The sequence below is a fragment of the Rhinopithecus roxellana genome, chromosome 11 (assembly GCF_007565055.1).
Source record: "Rhinopithecus roxellana isolate Shanxi Qingling chromosome 11, ASM756505v1, whole genome shotgun sequence".
Classification (NCBI taxonomy): Eukaryota; Metazoa; Chordata; class Mammalia; order Primates; family Cercopithecidae; genus Rhinopithecus; species Rhinopithecus roxellana.
The window spans coordinates 80,954,913-80,975,867 of record NC_044559.1 but is presented as its reverse complement, the minus strand read 5'-3'; the positions used below and the strand labels follow the sequence as shown (position 1 = coordinate 80,975,867).

The 20,955-nt window shown below is 44.2% G+C and overlaps 1 protein-coding gene across 1 annotated transcript; it reads left to right on the top strand.

Moving 5' to 3' along the window:
- The first annotated feature begins 14,932 nt into the window (after positions 1-14,932).
- On the top strand, positions 14,933-20,675 carry HHEX (hematopoietically expressed homeobox). The gene is made up of 4 exons (XM_030941276.1): positions 14,933-15,391; positions 17,396-17,574; positions 17,731-17,781; positions 19,572-20,675. The coding sequence occupies exons 1-4, from the start codon at positions 15,031-15,033 to the stop codon at positions 19,791-19,793; spliced, it is 813 nt and encodes a 270-aa protein (XP_030797136.1). The 5' UTR covers positions 14,933-15,030; the 3' UTR covers positions 19,794-20,675.
- The last annotated feature ends 280 nt before the right edge of the window (positions 20,676-20,955 follow it).

Genomic DNA, 20,955 nt, shown 5'->3' with positions numbered 1-20,955 from the left:
CGATTCTCCTGCCTCAGTCTCACAATTAGCTGGGATTACAGGTGTACGTTACCACTCCTGGCTAATTTTTTTGTATTATTAGTAGAGACAGGGTTTCACCATGTTGGCCAGGCTGGTCTTGAACTCCTGACCTCAGGTGATCCACCTGCCACGGCCTCCGAAAGGGCTGGGATTACACGCATGAGCCACCGTGCCCAGCCCAGATATTCTATTAATAGTTCATCACACTCAAGTTCTGCCTTCCACAAAGCCCTAGGACATGGACGAAATTCCATCAAGTTCTTTGCAACGGTATAAGCAGGATGGTCTTCACTCCAGTTTGCAATATCTTATTCCTCATTTCTATCTGAGACCCCATCAGAATGGCCTTCATTGTCCATATTTCTTATTTTCTTTTTTTGAGACAGAGTCTCACTCTGTCTCCCAGGCTGGAGTGCAGAGGTGTGATCTGGATTTACTGCAACCTCCGCCTCCCAGGTTTAAGCGATTCTCCTGCCTCAGCCTCTCGAGTAGCTGGGATTACAGGCACACACCACCACGCCCGGCTGATTTTTGTATTTTTAGTAGAGACAGGGTTTCACCGTATTGGTAAGGCTGGTCTCGAACTTCTGACCTCAGGTGATCCACCCACCTTGGGCTCCCAAAGTGTTGGGATTACAGGCGTGAGCCACTGCGCCTGGACTACTGTCCATATTTCTATGAACATTCTAAGCAACATCACTCTAGTAATCTCTAGGAAGGTCCAAACTTTGCCGACAGCTTTTCTCTTCTTCGGAGCCTTCTTGAAAATTGCTCTTAGTGCTCCACTCATGGCAGTCTAGGTGTTTTCTAGCCTGCTCTTCCAAATTCTTCCAGCCTCTATGCATTACCCAGTTCCAAACTTGCTTCCACATTTTCAGGCATTTGTTACAGCATCAGCCCTGCTTCTTGGTACCAGTTTTCTGTCTTGGTCCATTTTGTGCTGCTATAACAGAATATCTGAAGACTAAGTAACTTATAAAGAAAAAATGTATTTAGCTCCCAAACTTCCAAGTTCTGGAGCCCGGAAAGTCCAATATGAAGACGCCAGCATCTAATGAGGGCTTTCCTGCTGCATCATCCCGTGGTGGAAGATGAGATAGTGGCAAAGGATAAGAGAGGGCTGACTCGATTTTATAAGAAACCTACTATCTTGGCCGGGCGCGGTGGCTCAAGCCTGTAATCCCAGCACTTTGGGAGGCCGAGGCGGGCGGATCACGAGGTCAGGAGATCGAGACCATCCCGGCTAACACGGTGAAACCCCGTCTCTACTAAAAAAATACAAAAAACTAGCCAGGCAAGGTGGCGGGCGCCTGTAGTCCCAGCTACTCAGGAGGCTGAGGCAGGAGAATGGCGGGAACCCGGGAGGCAGAGCTTGCAGTGAGCCGAGATCGTGCCACTGCACTCCAGCCTGGGCGACACAGCGAGACTCCGTCTCAAAAAAAAAAAAAAAAAAAGAAACCTACTATCTCGACAATGAACCCACTCCCATAATAACAACCTTAATCCATTCATAAGGGCAGATCATTCATGACCTAATCACTTTTTACACATCCCATCTCTCAACACTGTTGCATTAGGGGATTACATTTACAACACAAAACTTTGTGGGATACATTCAATTCATAGCATTTGCATAATTTATGAAGTTAAAAAATCAATCAACCAAAAAATTGTTTGCCCTTAAACATGGGAGAAGGAAAGATGGGCTGAGCTAAGGTTTTTGGGTTTTTTGTTTGTTTTTGTTTTCATAGAGATGGGGTTTCACCATGTTGCCCAGGTTAGTCTTGAACTTCTGAGCTCAAAAGATGCTCCTGCTTCAGCCTCCCAGATTGCTGGGATTACAGGCGTGAGCCACCATGCCTGGCCTGAACTAGTTTTTCCTACAGCTATTTTTCTGCCACTAGGCAAAATTTATTCGACTCTCCTCAAACAGAAGGAAGTAGAGAACTTACTGGGTCAGGCATAGCACTAAACATTTTAAAACCACATGATATGAGTGTGATTATTAGCCGGCCTTTTGTTAAAAGGCTAAACTCAAAACAAAACAATAAAAAAACACACCCTGAGAAAGAGTAAATGCCTTGCCGAACGTCACAGAGTTAGGAAGTTTGGAGAAAAGTCCATACTTTTAACTACTGGGTAACACTACCTTCTATATTCAGGAATATATATAAACACTGTACAAAAAATTCAGTTGCTAAGCAAAGGTAAGAAGATGAGACTATTGTCCATGTGATATTTGGCACATTGCCACACTAGTGACTAGAGAATCTAGAGTATTAGATTCATTGATTTTCCAGCTCTTGAATCTTCATGTTATAGATTCATTATAATTAAATCCACTACAATAACACCAACAAAAATCAGATAGTCTGGAGCTTTTCAGGACATTCATTTACCAATACCATTATAACAAAGCTCCTTGAGGGCAGGAGCCTTGTCCTATTAATATTTATATTCTCCACTAGATATTTATATCTAGTACGATAGACCCTGGGTAAATTTCTAACCGAAAACCTCCCTATAGTAACAGATTTCCAAAATCCAGACAAGGCACATTTATTTCAAGCAATATTTGCTAGAGAAATGCTCTATTTTACCATAAAAGAATTAGAAGAGCCCCTTGGGCTACTTTTCTCCATTATCATTATTGTAGTTGTCATTGGCATTATTATTATCACCATGGCAACTATCATTTATTAAGTGCTTACTCTATGCTAGTGATTTACTGCAACAACTCATTTTATCATCACAATACTATTATGAGAAAGATATTACCATCCCTATGCTACCTAAAGGACACTGGGGCTCGAGAAACTAATCAGGCTGGTCTTGGTGGCACACACTTGTAATCCCAGCACTTCAGGAGGCTGAGGCAGGCAGATCTCAAGGTCAGGAGTTCAAGACCAGCCTGACCAATACGGTGAAACCACATCTCTACTAAAACTACAAAAATTAGCTGGGCGTGGTAGGGCACACCTGTAGTCCCAGCTACTCGGGAGGCTGAGGCAGGAGAATCACTTGAACCTGGGAGGCAGAGGTTTCAGTGAACCAAGATCATGCCACTGCACTCCAGCCTAGGCAACAGAGTGAGACTGTCTCAAAAAAAAAAAAAAAAAAAAAAAAAAAAAAAAAAGACGAAACTAATCAAAGCACACAGTTAAATTGGTGGGACTTGAATTCAAAATCATGTTTGCATGTGACCCATTATTGGGTATATTCTCAAATAAATATAACTCATTCTACCATAAAGATGCATGCACTTGCATGTTCATTGCAGCACTGCTCACAATAGCAAAGACAAGGAATCAATCCAAATGTCCATCCAAAGTAGACTGGAAAAAGAAAATGTGGTACATATACACCATGGAACAGTACACAGCCATAACAAGGAATGAGATTATGTTCTCTGCAGCAACATGGATGGAGGTGGAAGCCATTAACCTAAGCAAACTAATGCAGGATCAGAAAACCAACCACCACACATTCTTGCTTATAAGTAGGAGCTGAACATTGAGATAAAGAAGGGAGCAATAGATGCCAGGGTCTAACTGAAGGTGGAGGGTGAGGACTGAAAAACTACCTAAAGGGTACTATGCTCATTACTTGGGTGACAAAATAATATGTACACCAAACCCCTGCAATATGCGATTTATCTATAGAACCAACCTGTACATGTACCCCGAAACTAAAAGTTTTAAACAATCATGTTTATATGACTCCACTCATGCAGCTTTTCAAAAATACCTATTGTGCACCTACTATATGCCAGACACTTTTTAGAAACCGGGTTCAAAATTCAAAAAGTACAAAAGTGGCAGCATAAAGCCACTTCCCATCTCATTCTCCCCTGCCTCTCTCCACCACTGTGTCTACACCACCAACCAGCTTCCTTCTTTTGAGCAACCAATGTTATCAGTTTCTGGTGAGGCCTGTAACTTCAGTCAGGGAGTTCCTTTTTGGGTCAAACCTTGGCATGGGCAATCTCTCCTACCACTCCCACACCTCTTCGAATGACCTCAGACTTCTTCAATAAGCCAATCTTTTTTTTTTTTTTTGAGATGGAGTCTTGCTCTATCACCCAGCCTGGAGTGCAGTGGCACGATCTCAGCTCACCACAACCTCTGCCTCCCGGGTTCAAACCATTCTCCTACCTCAGCCTCCCGAGTAGCTGGGATTACAGGTGTGTGTCACCACGCCCAGCTAATTTTTGTATTTTGAGTAGAGACGAGGTTTCACCATGTTGGCCAGGTTGGTCTTGAACTCCTGACCTTGTGATCCACCCACCTCGGCCTCCCAAAGTGCTGGGATTACATGCATGAGCCAACGTGCCTGGCCAGCGATAAGCCAATCTTAAATAATTCAGTGTTTCAGGCCCATTTCACGTCTGGGGGAAACGTGTCTCAGGAAGCCAGCTTATGTTTGAAATGAGATGAAGTCCTTGTGGAACGGGAGGGTGAGTTCCTGTAGGTTAATTCACAATGTCTTTACCATGAAGCCTCTGTTTTTCTAGGAGGCGGCCATCCTCAGCTCTCATAGATCCCCACACTTACAAAGTCCACACTGCTTCCCTTCCACCTCTGTCTGAACCGAGCTCTCTCTGACACTGGCAGCCCTTAGAACACGGGTCTTGCGACTTCTTTGTGGGCCTGGCATCGTGACATTTGTTGTCTTTTCCTTTTCTCAGAGTGGAATCTTTACAGTGCTCCTTAAAGTGAAGGATGGTGGAATTTTGTGGCCATAAGATCTGAGAGGACATTGTGAAAATTTTAAAATCAGGAACAGAATTTGGACTGGCTTTCAGGTTTTCCAATAGACTTTGAGATCTCTGGCAGTAAGTCCCTCTTCCCCTACTTTCTCGGTGGTGATTAGAAGGGCACCTGGTTGGTGAAAAACATGCAAATTAAAAGGCACAGGATCAAGAGGAGCAGGCTGTTCCTCTTGAATAGAGGTGTCCATGGTCCAGACAGCATGAGTCCTGGTTTATCATTGAGATTAATAGTACTGGCCAGGTGTGGTGGCTCATACCCGTAATCCCAGCACTTTGAGAGGCTGAGGCTGGCGGATCACCTGAGGTTGAGAATTTGAGACTAGCCTGACCAATATGGTGAAACCCCATCTCTACTAAAAATAAAAAATTAGCTGGGCTGTGGTGGCATGCGCCTGTAATCCCAGCTACTCAGGAGGCTGAGACAGGAGAATTGCTTGAACCTGGGAGTCAGAGGTTGCAGTGAGCCGAGATCACGCCACTGCACTCCAGCCTGGGCAACAGAGAGAGATCCTGTCTCAAGAAACAAAAAACGGCCAGGCGAGGTGACTTGCGCTTGTAATCCCAGCACTTTGGGAGGCTGAGGCTGGCGGATCACCTGAGGTCAGGAGTTTGAGACCAGCCTGGCCAACATGGTGAAACCCTGTCTCTACTAAAAATACAAAAATTAGCCAGGCATGGTGGTGGGCATCTGTAATCCCAGCTACTCTGGAGGCTGAGGCAGGAGAATCACTCGAACCCGGGAGGTGGAGGTTGCAGTGAGCTGAGATCATGCCACTGTACTCCAGCCTGAGCACTCCAACAAAACTGAAACTCTGTCCCCCCACAAAAAAAGATGTCGATAGTACTTTCTCAGGGCTTGTTGCCTAGGAGTTTGGCTGTATATCTACAGATTTAGATTATATGCAGAAATCTCACTTCTGATATTGTAACCCTCGTTTAAAATTATTATAGGGTACATTACTGGCTTTCATATGATATCCTTTCATCATCTAAAAAAAAACTACGTAGAGGCTGGGTGTGGTGGCTCACACCTGTAATCCCAGCATTTTGGGAAGTTGAGGCAGGCCAATCACTTGAGGACAGGAGTTTGAGACCAGCCTGGCCAACATGATGAAACCCCATCTCGACTAAAAATACAAAAATGAGCTGGGCATGGTGGCACAGGCCTGTAGTCCCAGCTACTCGGGAGGCTGAGGCACAAGAATCACTTGAGCCTGGGAGGCGGAGGTTGCAGTGAGCTGAGATCACGCCACTGCACTCTAGCCTGGGTGACAGAGGGAGACTCCGTCTCAAAAAAAAAAAAAAAAGAAGAAGAAGAAAAAAAGTTTTATTAAAGCTATTCACAAAGCTGTGTAACAACCACCAGAATAACTGTTAGAACATTTTCATCACTCCAGAAAGAAACCCTGTATCCACCAGCAGTCACCCTTCATTTATCCCCAACCTCCTCAGCCTTGGCAAACACTATTCCACTTTTCATTTCTACAGATTTGCCTATTCTGAACATCTCATATACAGCAGGGGTGTCCAATCTTTTGGCTTCCCTGGGCCACACTGGAAGAAGAACTATCTTGGGCCACACTAAAATGCACTAACATTAACGATTGCTGATGAGCTAAAAAAAAAAAAAAGAAAAAAAAATCACAAAAAAAATCTCATCATGTTTTAAGAAAGTTTCCGAATCTGTGATGGACTGCATTCAAAGCCATCCTGGGCCACATGCAACCCATGGGCCGTGGGCTGGACAAGCTTGAAAGATACATACAATATGTGGGCTTTTGCATCTGACTTCTTTTGAAAATAAATCTTTTCAAAGTTCATCCATGTATCAGATGTATCTTTTTATTACCAAATAATATTCCATTGTATGGATATACCACTTTGAACATATCCATTCATCATTTGAGGGACATTTGGGTTGTTTCCACTTTTTGGCTATTATAAATAATTCTGCTGTGAACATTTGTGAACAAGTTTTTGTGTGGACATATGTTTTCATTTTGTGGGAATACACCCAAGAATAGAATCATTGGGTCATGTGGTAACATTATGCTGAAACTTTTCAGGCATTGCCAGACTGCTTTTCCAAGCTGCTGCTTCATTTTACATTGCAATTAGCAAAGCATGGGGTTCCAAATCTCCACATCCTCACCAACACTTGTGTTTTTAAAATTATTATAGCTATCCTAGTGGATGCGAAGTGGCATCTCATTGTGGTTTTGATTTGCATTTCCCTGATGACTAATGATGTTAAACATCTTTTCATGTGCTTATTGGCTATTTGTATATCTTCTTTGGAGAAATATCTATTCAGACCTTTAGCCCATTTAAAGAACTGGGTGCTCTTTTTATTATTGAATTCTTCATCACTTTTTAAATTGAGCAGTTACCTAAAGCTCTACCTAAAGCTCCATGGTCAGTAAAATTCACCCACATGACAGTGGTATGTGATGCACCTTGTAGTAAAATGTGGAAAAAGGCTAGGCGTGGTGGCTCATGCGTGTAATCCCAGCACTTTGGGAGGCTGAGACTGGTGGATCACCTGAGGCCAGGTGTTCAAGACTAGCCTGGCCAACATGGCAAAACCCCATCTCTACTAAAAATACTAAAATTAGCCAGGTGTGGTGGCGGGTACCTGTAATCCCAGCTACTCGGGAGGCTGAGGCAGGAGAATTGCTTGAATGCAGGAGGTGGAGGTTGCAGTGAGCCAAGATCACGCCACTGCACTCCAGCCTGGGTGATAGAGCAAGGCTCCATCTCAAAAAAAAAAAAAAAAAAATTGGAAAAAGAACATCACTGCAGCAATGTCATGATGCCTACTGCTTATGCATTTCAGGGCTCTGATTCCATTCATGATGTGGATGAGGCATTTCTATTTGATCAGGTTAGTATTTTGTAAGTTAGTAAACCACTAAAGCACTAATTAGATTTTGTCAAATATTTGAAAAATATCTGATTTGATATGAAATTCAATAAATGCTTTAGTCATCCCAACAGTTGAAGATAAAACTTACTGTAAGTATAAACAGAACCAAGTTGTTATAATAAAATCCACTGATGCTTTCAAGCTATAGCTAACTTGAATTTTTACCTCTACATATATTTATTAAAAGTAAGTTGCAAAACATTTACCTAAATTCCTTCTAGATAAATTACAAGAACCTTCTTACAAATTTGGTCTTTTGCACAACAGCAATGGCTAAAATAAATGGGGCCAAATTTTTGGAGAAAGTCTTGTTTAATTCAGAATATAATTAAAATCTTATGTAGCTTTATTGGTTTTAGTATCCAGCAGAGAAAAAATATTGAAACTCCAAGAGATTTTGAATTAAATAGCTACAACAGTTTTGTTTTATTAGTTCTGACTGTGTGAAAAAAAATCATAAGGACAACTTTGGAAAAATCTAGTTCTTTTAGGGCCCCAAATGACTTTTAAAACAATAAAACAAACTATAAAACGTACACAAGTGATATTAAAAATTATGTAGTTCAATAAATGTGACATTCACAAATGTGGTTGTAATTTTTTTTTTTAACTTTAGCTAAGTGAACATGGATCTGACGATTAGATGTAGAAAAGGTAGTGTTATATAGCTTAACAGAATTAAGTGCTTCAGTTTGCCAGTGAGAATTATGTAGTTGAGCTGGAATGTTTTACCAATGCCTTCTCAGATCTCCATCTACTTCCCAGGATCTGTGGCTAAATCAAAGAAAGAGAGGATGCTTCCATTATTAGTGATTATTTAATAATTCTATGCTAGTGATTATTTCCCTAGCATTTTAACATATATTTTTAAAAGATCTGTAGATTTAGATCTTTTGGCTGGTGGCTGAATCATGCACAGAATAAACCAGTACCATAAACTCATACTATTTCTGAAGATGGGGAATAAAGGCTGGCTAGTGATTTACTGTGAAAGCACTAAATGAATTGGAGTCATCATCTGTTACTTGCGGAGTAGAAGGGGCAGGAAAAAGGAGAACAACAAAAACAAGGGGGAAACATTTTGTGAGAAAAATAATAAGCACAGTTTTCTGCTTAGTTTACTGAGGTCCCAATCTTTGAAGACCCAAACATAACTTGTGAAGGTAGGTTTGAACTTCAGATAATAACTGTTCTTTCTTGGTCCCCAGAGCTTGTCTCTGTCCTTGGAACACAGAAGAGCACATTGAATTCATCAGGCCATTCGTGAGAATGATGACTGGTGAAGATGGCATAACATTGGAGCTGACCCACAGAGGGATCAATGATTCCCAAATAACCCTTCACTGATAGTTTCCAGGGGCAAGGCACTACCTGAAATTGTATGCAATCTTCACAAATTATTCAAAACATTTTGCCTTTAAAAAAATGGATGGTAGGCCGGGCACGGTGGCTCACACCTGTAATCCCAGCACTTTGGGAGGCCGAGAGGGGAGGATCATGCGGTCAGGAGATCGAGACCATCCTGGCTAATACGGTGAAACCCCATCTCTACTAAAAATACAAAAGAATTAGCTGGGCGTGGTGGCAGGTGCCTGTAGTGCCAGCTATTTGGGAGGCTGAGGCAGGAGAATGGCGTGAACCCAGAAGGCAGAGCTTGCAGTGAGCCAAGATGGCGCCACTGCACTCCAGCCTGGGCCACAGAGCGAGACTCCATCACAAAAAAAAAAAAAAAAAAAAAAAGGATGGTAAAAAGGAATTTGAGATTTAAAAAAAGAAACGGTGTTTTCATTTTTTTCTCATTTTTACATTGAAAACTTTCAAATCTGTAGGAATTATGGTAATTTAATTACTATGTGTAATTATAAAAAAGCTAAAATTAGAGTACAACAAATACTTGTATACCCTGAAATTATAGTAAAACAAATGCCTGTGTACTCTTCGCCTAAATTCACCAATTAATAATTCTCGATACAGGCATACCTCATTTTATTGTGCTTCACTTTATTGTGCTTTGCAGATATTGCTGTTTTTTACAAATTGAAGGTTTGTGACGCCCCTGCATCAAGCAGGTCTATTGGCACCATTTCCCCAAGAATATGTGCCCATTGCCCATTTCATGTCTTTGTGTAACATTTGGGTAATTCTTGTAATATTTGTTATTATATCTGTAATGATGATCTGTGATCAGTGATCTTTGATGTTACTGCTGTAATCGTTTTGGGGCACCACAAACTGCACCCATATAAGATGACTAACTTAATAAATGTCGTGTGTTCTGACTGTCCTACTGACAGACTGTTCCCCAGTCTCTTTCCTTCTCTCCTTGGGCCTCCTTATTCCTTGAGAGACAACAATATTGAAATTGGGCAAATTAATAACCCTACAATAGCCCCTAAGTGTTCAAGGGAAAGCAAGAATCGCATGTCTCTTTTAATCAAAAGCAAGAAATGATTAAGCTCAGCAAGGAGGTCATGTAGAAAGTTAAGATACACTAGAAGTTAGACAAGCTGTGAACACAACGGAAGAGTTCTTGAAGGAAATTTAAGGTGGTACTCCAATGAACAAATGAATGCTAAGAAGTGAAACAGCCTTATTGCTGATCTGGAGAAAGTGCAAGTGGTCTGGATAGAAGATTAAACCAGCCACAACATTCCCTTACACGAAAGCCTAATCCAGAGCAAGGACCCAACTGTCTTCAATTCTATGAAGGCTGAGAAAGGTGAGGAAGCTGCAGAAGAAACGGTGGATACTAGATGAGGTTGGTTCACGAGGTTTAAAGAAGGAAGCCATCACCATAACATAAAAGTGCAAGGTGAAGCAGAAAATGTTGATAGAAAAGGTGCAGCAAATTACCCAGAAGATCTAGCTAAGATCATTGATGAACATGGCTACACTAAACTGATTCTACACGTAGATCAAAAAGCCTTCTATTGGAAGAAGATGCCATCTAGGACTTTCATAGCTAGTGAGAAGTCAATGCTGGCTTCAGAGTTTCAAAGGACAGTCTGACTCTCTTGTTAGGTGCTAATGCAGCTGACATTTAAGTTGAAAGCAATGCTTATTGGCCATTCTGAAAATCCTAGGGCCCTTAAGAATTATGCTACATCTACTCTGCCTGTGCCCTATAAATAAAACAACAAAGCCTGGATGGCAGCACATCATTTTACTGTGTGGTTTACTGAATATTTTAAGCCTACTGTTGAGATCTACTGCTCAGGAAAAAAAATATGCCTTTCAAATTATTACTGATCATTGACAATGCACCTGGTCACCCAAGAGCTCTGAAGATATACAAAGAGATGAATGTTGTTTTCATGCCTGCTAACACAACATCCATTCTGCAGGCCATGAATCAAACAGTGATTTTGATTTTCAAATCTTATTACTTAAGAAATACATTTTGTAAGGCTATAGCTGCCATAGATAGTGATTCCTCTGATGGATGTGGGCAAAGTCAAGTGAAACCCTTCTGGAAAGGATTCACCACTCCAGAGGCCATGATTCATGGGAGGAGGTAAAAATATCAACATTAACAGAAGTTTGGAAGAAGTTGATTCCAACTCTCACAGATGACTTTGAGGGGTTCAAGATTTCAGTGGAGAAAGTAATTGCATATGTGCTGAGAACAGCAAGAGAAATAGAAGTGGAGTGTGAAGATGTGACTGAATTGCTGCAATCTCATGATACAACTTGAATGGACGAGGAGTTACTTCTTACGGATGAGCAAAGAAAGTGTTTTTTTGAGATGGAATCTACTTCTGCTGAATATGCTGTGAACATTACTGAAATGACAACAAAGGATTTAGAATATTACATAGCTGGATGCAATGGTTCATGCCTGTAATCTATTTAGGGAGGCAGAGGCAAGAGAATAGCTTGAGCCCAGTAGTTCGAGACCTGCCTGGGCAATGTAGTGAGACTCCATTCTCTACAAAAAGGAAAAAAAAAGGACAAAAAAAGAGAGGCTATTACACCACCATACTAGATAGAGCAGCACAGGGTTTGAGAAAATGAACTTCGATTTTGAAAGTTCTACTGTGGATAAAAACGCTATCAAACATCACCACATGCTACAGAGAAATCTTTTATGAATGGAGGGGTCAACAGATGTGGCAAACCTCATTGTTGTCTTTAAGGAATTGTCACAGCCACCCCAACCTTCTGTGCCTCCCACCCTGCAGTCATCCACATCAAGGCAACAACCCTCAAAAGCAAAAAGATTATGACTTGCTGAAGGCTCAGATGATTGTTAGCAATTTTTTCTTTTTTTTTTTTTGAGATGGAGTCTCATTCTGTTGCCCAGGCTAGAGTATAGTAGCATGATCTCAGCTCACTGCAACCTCTTCCTCCCGGATTCAAGCAATTTCCGGCTAATTTTTGTATTTTTAGTAGACACGGGGTTTTACTATATTGGCCAGGCTGGTCTTGAACTCATGACCTCAACTGATCCGCCGGCCTTGGCCTCCCAAAGTGCTAGGATTACAGGTGTGAGCTAACACCCCTTGCCGATAGTTAGCAATTTTTTTAGTAACAAAGTATTTTTAAATTAAGGTATGTACATTGTTTTTTAAGACATAATGCTATTGAACATTGAATATAGTATAGCGTAAAGATAACCTCCTTTATATGCACTGGGAAACCAATGAATTCATGTGACTTGCTTTATTGCTATGTTTATTTATTGAGGTGGTTTGGAACTGAACCTGTGATATCTCCCTCTTTATATATACATATATGTGCATATATATAGATATGTGTGTGTATAAATATACATGTAGATGTGTGTGCACATATATGTATATATTGAAGCATATGAAAGTAAGCTGCAGATATGACCCATCACCCCTAAACACTTTAGCTTGCAACTCCCAAGATCGCAGACATTTTCCAAAGTAACTTACAATACCAATATCACATCTAAAAGATTAATAATGTCAACTAACATATACTTCATAGTTTGTCCCCATTATCCCCCCATAAAAAGCAATGTCTTTTATAGTTTTTTAAAACCTAGAATCCAGTTAATTGGGATATTATGAGGCCTTGTGAAAATCCTCATCCTCAACATTTCACTCGTTAGTTGATGATGACTCTTTCTTGAAAGAATTATTGAGTTTTTTGATTGTACCAATTTTTCTGCACCTGTTAGCTGGCATTCTTCCAGCTTTCACATCCACTGCACCTTTCCCTCTCTGAGTACCACTACGGACTCACGAATTGTTATATTCAAAGTGGTATAAATCCATGACGTATTTTTAAAGCTTAAATCACCCCCAACTTTTGCGGATGGAAACCACTCCAAGGTGGTCCCTATTTTCTTTTCACGGTTTCTGGCACAAGATGTCTTTGAGTTTACCTTGTACTTTTCTTGCCCTAGACCTAGAATCAGTCACTTCTTCAAGGACTTACTTATACGACAAATAGGTCATACATCCATCTAGTGCAAGTCTCCAAATATTCACAGCTATACATGCTCCCTCCAATCCACCCCTTTCTTCATAGTCAACCAATGTTCGTTATCCTTCCAGAGATAGTTTATATCATAGAACATATAAAATTATAATTTATATGTATTATATAATAGAGCAATTATATTCTTACCTACCCCCAACATGCTTTAACTCGAATGACAGTGTAGTACATTTCTGAGTTTGTCTGGGCTTGTAGCTCTTGTCTGTCCTTAGATTCTGAAAGATACCTATTAACACTACCGTAAAAAGATTAGGAGCCTTTAGGCTAAGTCTCAAATGTTTCAGGTGAGAAAAACTCAGGGACGGTGACTTGATGAAAGTTGCATTAACTAACAACGCTCACATGCTGTTCTCTGGACTTGGAATGTGAAAGCACCCTGGGCTTGCTGACACCTACTCACTTTTCAAACATCAATTCTTGGGAAGCTTTTCCCTTCCTTAATGTCCCCCAGATAGCTGATGTCCCCTTGTTACAGGTTTGAAATCATTATGTACATCTCCTTCCTAGCACATACATGTATTAAAATTTGTTTCCTGTCTCCGTGAGGAGAGGGACTACATCTGTCCTTTTCACTGCTGGCACACACTAGTTGCTCAACAAAAATGTGCGAAGTGAAACTCGAACAGGCGGTCAGGCTCACAGTCCACGCCTCTTCCTACTGTGGTCCCGCTGCGTTTGGACAAATAGTTCCAAATTATAAACTTTAAAACCTGAGAAGTCTCAATAGAAAAAGCTGGGGAAAAGCTGGGAAGTCTTTCCATTTCCACGATTAATGGAGCACCTTAGCAGAAACGGCTCACCGCGAGGTGTGACGACCGCAGGAGGGCGTCAATCAAGAAAATGCCCCCTTGCCCCAGAGGCGAGTGGAGCCGCACAGAGCCGAGGCCATACGGGCCAGCGGTACGGACTGCTTCAATAGAAAACACGTGCAAAACCAGAGAGTCAGACTGCGCGCAGCTGCGACCCTCAAGAGCCGGCAGAAAAGACACTGAGCAGCCACCACTGGATTGAAGACTGCACAGCCTCTGCCCGGCGCTGTAGAACCCGGGTCTCCCCTTGATTGCTGCTCCGTGCGGCTTCTGCCAGCATCCTCGCGGAAGTGGCTTGAGTCCGAGGCCTCCAAATGAAACCGGGTGGAGCGGCCAACAGTCCGCAGCACCTGAACGCCAGCCATCCGAACCCCGCCGGGCCGCAGCTAAGGGCCGCGGAGCAGCCCTAGGAACCCGGGGCGCTGTCCCACTCTGAGCTCGGGAGACGACCGGGGTGACAGCCAGCGCCACTGTTAATCCAGGGAGCGCACCCACTGGGAAGGCGTCTTAGGCCAGCGGCCTCTGCTCCCGCCGAGTCCCGCTGCCCCCCGCCTGGAAACGGCTGCTGCCACCCCGGGCCCGGGGCCGCACGGCGCCCCCGAATTTCGGCAGAGGTGCCTCGGGACCACGGACAGGGCCGCTGGAGCCCGCACTCCAGGTGGCCGCCTTCCTCGCGCTTCCCCCGACGCACGCGGCCCCAGACTTCCCTCGAGGGCGTCCTCGGCCGGGGTGCCTGGAGCCCCGAGGGGCGACGGCAGCGGCGGGGCACCAGGGCCAGGTCCCCGGAGCCTGGGAGCAAGCGCGTCCCGGGGGCGGGGAGCTCGGCCGGCTGGGCGGGCCGGGGTGGGGGCGGGCGGCAGCTCCTGGGGCCCCGCGCCATTGGCCGCAGGGCCCGGCGGCAGGAAGGGGCCAGCGAGCGCGGCCCCACCCCGCGGCCGGCGGAGCCTATCGCCGGGAGCGCGGAGCGCGGATAAATGTAGCGCCGTGGCGCGAGCTAGTAGCTCTGCGAGGGGCCGGAGCGCGGCGGAGCCATGCAGTACCCGCACCCCGGACCCGCAGCGGGCGCCGTGGGGGTGCCGCTGTACGCGCCCACGCCACTGCTGCAGCCCGCACACCCGACGCCCTTCTACATCGAGGACATCCTGGGCCGCGGGCCCGCCGCGCCCACGCCCGCCCCCACGCTGCCGTCCCCCAACTCCTCCTTCACCAGCCTCGTGTCCCCCTACCGGACCCCGGTGTACGAGCCCACGCCGATCCACCCAGCCTTCTCGCACCACTCCGCCGCCGCGCTGGCCGCTGCCTACGGACCCGGCGGCTTCGGGGGCCCTCTGTACCCCTTCCCGCGGACGGTGAACGACTACACGCACGCCCTGCTCCGCCACGACCCCCTGGGTAAGGCGGCCGGGCGAGGGTGGGGGTGAGGAGGCGCCACCCGGCAGGTGGCAGCGCCGGGGAGGCCAAGGGGGCGAAGGGGGCAGGCCGTAGACGGCTGTGGCAAAAGCGATGGAAAATCGGCTGTCGGGCACGCGCGGCGACAGGAGGCGCGCGGCCAGGGCTGACCGCACCGTGACTCAGATTGGTTTTCCTGCACCTTGCAGGCGTCGGGGCCCGCGGGCCGGCGATAGACCTCGCGGCGAGGGCAGCCGTGGACCGCGCGTGTCACCCGGGGTGGGGTTCCCTTAGCGGGAGGGATGGGGAAAGGGGCGTCGAGGCGCCTGAGCCGGCCCCCGTGGGGCAGCCGGGCCCGGGTGACTGCGGGGCTGGCCCTGGTTCAACAGGCTTGTGCAGTGAAAGAGCCTGACCCTTTCCGTTCATACAGGAAATCTTGAGTTCTCGATAGGAGTAAATCTGGTTTCAGAAGCTGTTAAGTGTTTTCCTGGCTGCATGAAGCAGACCCTTCCCCCGGAGTAGTGCACGCTGCTGATTATTTTATCGACATCCTCAATACAGACAAATTCAGGAAACACTCGACTTCTGATAGCCGGGATCGTTTTTCTGATATTGTTCATTTCCTCTGTGTGGGATGTGACTTTATGGCAGCTAAAATAACCAGTTGCTTCCTATTTTTTTTTTTCGAGGCTGTTTTCCACCAGTCTGAAGCCTGACGCAAGCAAAATCTCGAAAAAACAATGCTAGCTTTCAAAGAGTTGAGGTGCAGGCCCTGCACACTGACGGACATACCGACCGACACTACTTTGGGAGTAGGAAGCAGCAGCTGCTGGTCGCCAGTTAGGAAGGGAAGCAGGGACACATAGGGCATATATTCCAGAACTTCGGGGCTTGTCCCTTCACTGTGCGGCCTAAGAAATAAGCCGCCCGAGGTCCGCGCTGTGGGTGACCCTTGGCGCCTTCGAGGTCTGGAGCCCTAGGGTAAATAAGGAAACGGGGCGCCTCTAGAGTTTTAAATGAACTCTGTTATTAGAAGCTTCAGTAGGGACCCTGAAAACAATTAACGTCTTAATTAGCATTTTAATGTCGCCATTATTATGGCGCGGCCTCTAGCTCGGCCCTCTACCTTACCTTCTCGCCGTTACAGGGAGGAGGATTGTATTTTTAGTTCATCTTTTTGTGATTTTGAGTTGTTATCCTGTCTGATTCCAGCCTCGAGGGTTTGATGATGCGACCCGAGCCTGGCTGTGGTCGCCTGTCGGGGCTGGAGCGGGACCCTCAGCCGGGCCGGACCTGGGGCTAACGTTTTCACAGCGCGCCCTGAGTTTCCTTGGGTTACTGCTGGGACCGCGCAGGAGGAAGCAAAGGGTTTTTCGAGCTAGACCAACAGGAAACACATTGACGGAAATGTTGCCATAGCCCATGGGGTGGCTTTAACTGGCCGCCCCCGCGGGCTGGGTGTGAAATCAGAGGAGGCCGCGGCTCCCCCAGCCAGGATTGGAGGCTCCTTGCGCGGCCTAATGCGGGAGTCCGGGCCGGAGGGCTTCCTGCGCAGCCAGGCCTTGGCGGTGCAGCAGCCCCGCTCCTCCCCAACACCCACACACCCGGTGTTCGAAAGTGCTGCCCACCAAGGGAGATCCAACGGGCAAAAAGTTATGTATAAATCCGAGATCCACTGGTGAAAGGGTCGTGGTATTGTAAGCCCAGCAGGTAGTGCGCATTTTTTTCGGGGCTAAAGATATGTCTGGATTTAGTTCTAGGTGTGACGGCTGTGTGTCTGTGTGTGTGTGTGTACAAGGCTGTGTGCATCAGCAGTGTCGGGTGTGACTCTGGGTATGTTTGTGTGTTGATGGCAACGTGTTAGGTCCACGTGCCGGTGGGTGTATGTGAACGTGTCTGGTTGGGTGGCCTCCTGGCCTACCTTTGTCATCCCCTGGGCCCGGCAGCTCTGGGGTCTGGCCAGGCCGCTCCAGGGCCGTGGGTGAGCGTCGCTCTTTCCGCCCGCAGGCAAACCTCTACTCTGGAGCCCCTTCTTGCAGAGGCCTCTGCATAAAAGGAAAGGCGGCCAGGTGAGGTTTTCCAACGACCAGACCATCGAGCTGGAGAAGAAGTTCGAGACGCAGAAATATCTCTCTCCGCCCGAGAGGAAGCGTCTGGCCAAGATGCTGCAGCTCAGCGAGAGACAGGTGAGCTCGCTCGGGGACCTGGGGCCGCCTCTGGGGAAGGGAAGGCTTCTGGGGCAGGGATCGCCGGGTCACCGAGAGAGAGGCGAGGAGCCACCCTGCCCTCTGGCACGTCCCGACGCGGGGTCGTGGCAAGTTTTCTTTCTCTCTTTCCTGTAGGTCAAAACCTGGTTTCAGAATCGACGCGCTAAATGGAGGAGACTAAAACAGGTATGGACATGGTTCTGTTTCTATGGAAATAAATATTTTTATCACGTTATCTCAGTGCAAGGCTGTTATGGGTTGTATGCAAAAGTCATTTAAGAGACTATTTAACCTCTTCACCTTGATTAAAAAGACAAATAGTCCTGCTGAAATTCAGGATGAGTTGCTCAGGTGGCAGTAATGCTAAAAGCACCTAATGGGGTTCCTATATCAATTATGCTTGGGTTTTCACACACTGGCTAGTAAAACTCCCAGCTAATTGTTTTATAAATCCCATATGTTGTTTATCTAATTAACGCAGGAAAGATAAAGTAATTGACAGTAAATGACTTAAGCAGTTATCTTTGGGAGAAAATTGTTTCTTTTATTTACACAGCCATAATAAAACCAGGCAGAACTCAAGGGTAAATATAAAGAAACAAACACCTTTAAGTCTTGTTTGCACTGTTTTTTTAGAAGAATTAAATGTCAGGGAGTTTAAAAATTATTTTCCATCTAATGCCAGCTCTTAAAATGAAATATAAAACTTGTAAGAAAATATTCAAGCCTGTTTGGAAAGTAGCTTAAACTTTCTAACAGTCTTTCTTCCAGTGACCTTGTTTCGCAATATGCGATAAAAAGTAAAGGCTAATTTAGTTTTTTAAAAGAAGGTCTATTGACTTAAAGCTAAACATTCATTTTTGATGTCCTAATCTGGATATATCCTCCATAGTTATCTGATAATTGCTGAATTGTTCACTTGTCATTGTATATACAGTTTATAATAAATACTTTGAAACAATGAGTAGAGAAATTTAAAGGAAAGTGGATTTTAATATTTATTGATCATTACTTTTTCATTAAAAAGAAAGTGTCCCAAAGAATATTTTGAAATAGAAAATAAAATTCCTGTAATTTCATTACTGTAATGTGATTTAAATATTTGGAGATTCACTCTCAATTTGTGACCTTGTACATCTATTTGTTGAGACTATAGGCTTGCAACTATATAACAAATAGATGTTGTAATATTTCTGTGTAGTATTTATATGCATTTTAGACAAGCATAGGATTAAAAATTCACTAGCTTATATACTTAATAGTTCTTGGTCAAAGGCTTGACTCTAGTTTACCAGAGACCTTAAAAATAGTGGTTTCTATGTAATATGGGGATATTTCCCAGAAATTTGCCCCAGATTTTAAGTAAATTGTAGCTAATTGTCTGCGTTCTCAGTTGGCAGCCACCTTCCAGATACACATTTTTTTCTTTGCCATGATTTTTTAACTTGTTATACATTTACACATGTAGATGTTTATAAATTTGCTCCAGAAAATGACTGAAAAAAGATCCAATCTAATAATTTTGAAACTTTATTCTTAATTCACCATTTAGCATTCTTATTTTTAAAATGTCGGAAAGACTGTTAATTGGCAAGGTTTAAATATTTAAAGAATGAAGTTAAGGTGTCTCTGTAGTGATTGGATTTTCTTTCCCCCTTAAACTTTTGAGAATATTGAAACAATGGGTCTGGGCTGGTGTTAAGTAACCAGAATTCATGTTCAATTGGTATAATATATCACACTTATGTTCATGACTGGTTCTCATCTTTTAAGCATATAATCTTTGATATGACAGAAACTTTTCTTACAAAGTGAGAGAAAAGCACAAGTATGTATCTCCTGAATAAGATTATAAACTAAAAACAGTAAACTAAAAATTAAAAGATATAATAGGATGAAGAGACATTTTGATTTATTCCTCTCACTATCCACATTTTATGATCCTTCCAATCTCCATTTTCATTTCCTTTATTCAGGAGAACCCTCAAAGCAATAAAAAAGAAGAACTGGAAAGTTTGGACAGTTCCTGTGATCAGAGGCAAGATTTGCCCAGTGAACAGAATAAAGGTGCTTCTTTGGATAGCTCTCAATGTTCGCCCTCCCCTGCCTCCCAGGAAGACCTTGAATCAGAGATTTCAGAGGATTCTGATCAGGAAGTGGACATTGAGGGCGATAAAGGCTATTTTAATGCTGGATGATGACCACTGGCATTGGCATGTTCAGAAAACTGGATTTAGGAATAATATTTTGCTACAGAAAATCTTCATAGAAGAACTGGAAGGCTATATAAGAAAGGGAATCAATTTTCTGGTATTCTGGAAACCTAGAAAATATTTGGTGCACTGCTCAGTTAACAAACCTACATGGAGACCTTGATTTTGACTTAACAAATAGTTTATGTACCGATCTTAGGTGGTTTTGATAAAGTGACATTGTAGTGATTAAATTCATTCCCCTTTTAAAAAAATAAGTTGTTTTCACTATTTATAAAAAAGTAATTTTGAGCTTTTTGTTAAATTTAAATTTCTAAGTTACAGCTTTAAAGGTTTTAATAGGACCTTCTTGAATGGCTTTTCTGTAATCTGTGTATCTCCCACTTAATGGAAAGGCAAAGGGATACCCCAAATCCAGAGGTGCCTACATTTCAGGCAGCGTTGGAGTATTTTAAAATGAAAACATTCTTTACTTTTATATGACATTCTTATACTGCTGTCTTAAATCCAAAACCATTTCAGAGCTCTTGTCTCAGAGATGTGTGTTCTTTTTGTCAGAGATATAGCTGATAAGAATCTTAAATGCTTGTTTTGCACTATCACTTAGTACCTGTTTGACCAAGGTGTTAAAGGGATAGTACCTCCCAATTCAAGCAGAGAAACTGACCTGACTAAAATTAATCGCAGATGAACTAGAAGTCACAGGTTAATTAAATGTAAGTAGATTGTAGATACTGTTTTATATCAAACAATGTTTATAATGTGTATATAGAATTGTTCACTGTAAAAAAAAAATGGCCAAAAATTTTTTTTAATAAACTTGACTGTAAAATAAAGCCGTCTGTGGGACGACTGACCTCGTTGCAAGTCTAATGCTTTGATTTTAAAAAATCACACCTTTTCTAGACCTCCTGGGTGCCTGGCGCGGTGCTGGGCTCTGGGGACAGGAAGTGACTGGGGCTGCATCTTGTTGGGGCTCTCACTCTGAGGCCCGGGACCGCGGCTGGGTGCTTGGAATGTGGGTTGGGGTCTCTCCCGGGGCGTTTGCCTTGGGGCTCTGCTCCTGCCGGCGGATGGCGAGCCGGGCAGGTTCGAGTCCCGGGCACGCCAGGCGACGGGAAGAGCCGAGGCCCAGGCCCGCTACGCT

Coding starts and splice junctions, on each gene's coding strand:
- HHEX (XM_030941276.1), top strand. CDS start 15,031: ATGCAGTACCCGCACCCCGGACCCGCAGCGGGCGCCGTGGGGGTGCCG. Junction 17,575..17,730: donor TGCAGCTCAGCGAGAGACAG/GTGAGCTCGCTC, acceptor TCTTTCCTGTAG/GTCAAAACCTGGTTTCAGAA. Junction 17,782..19,571: donor AATGGAGGAGACTAAAACAG/GTATGGACATGG, acceptor TCCTTTATTCAG/GAGAACCCTCAAAGCAATAA.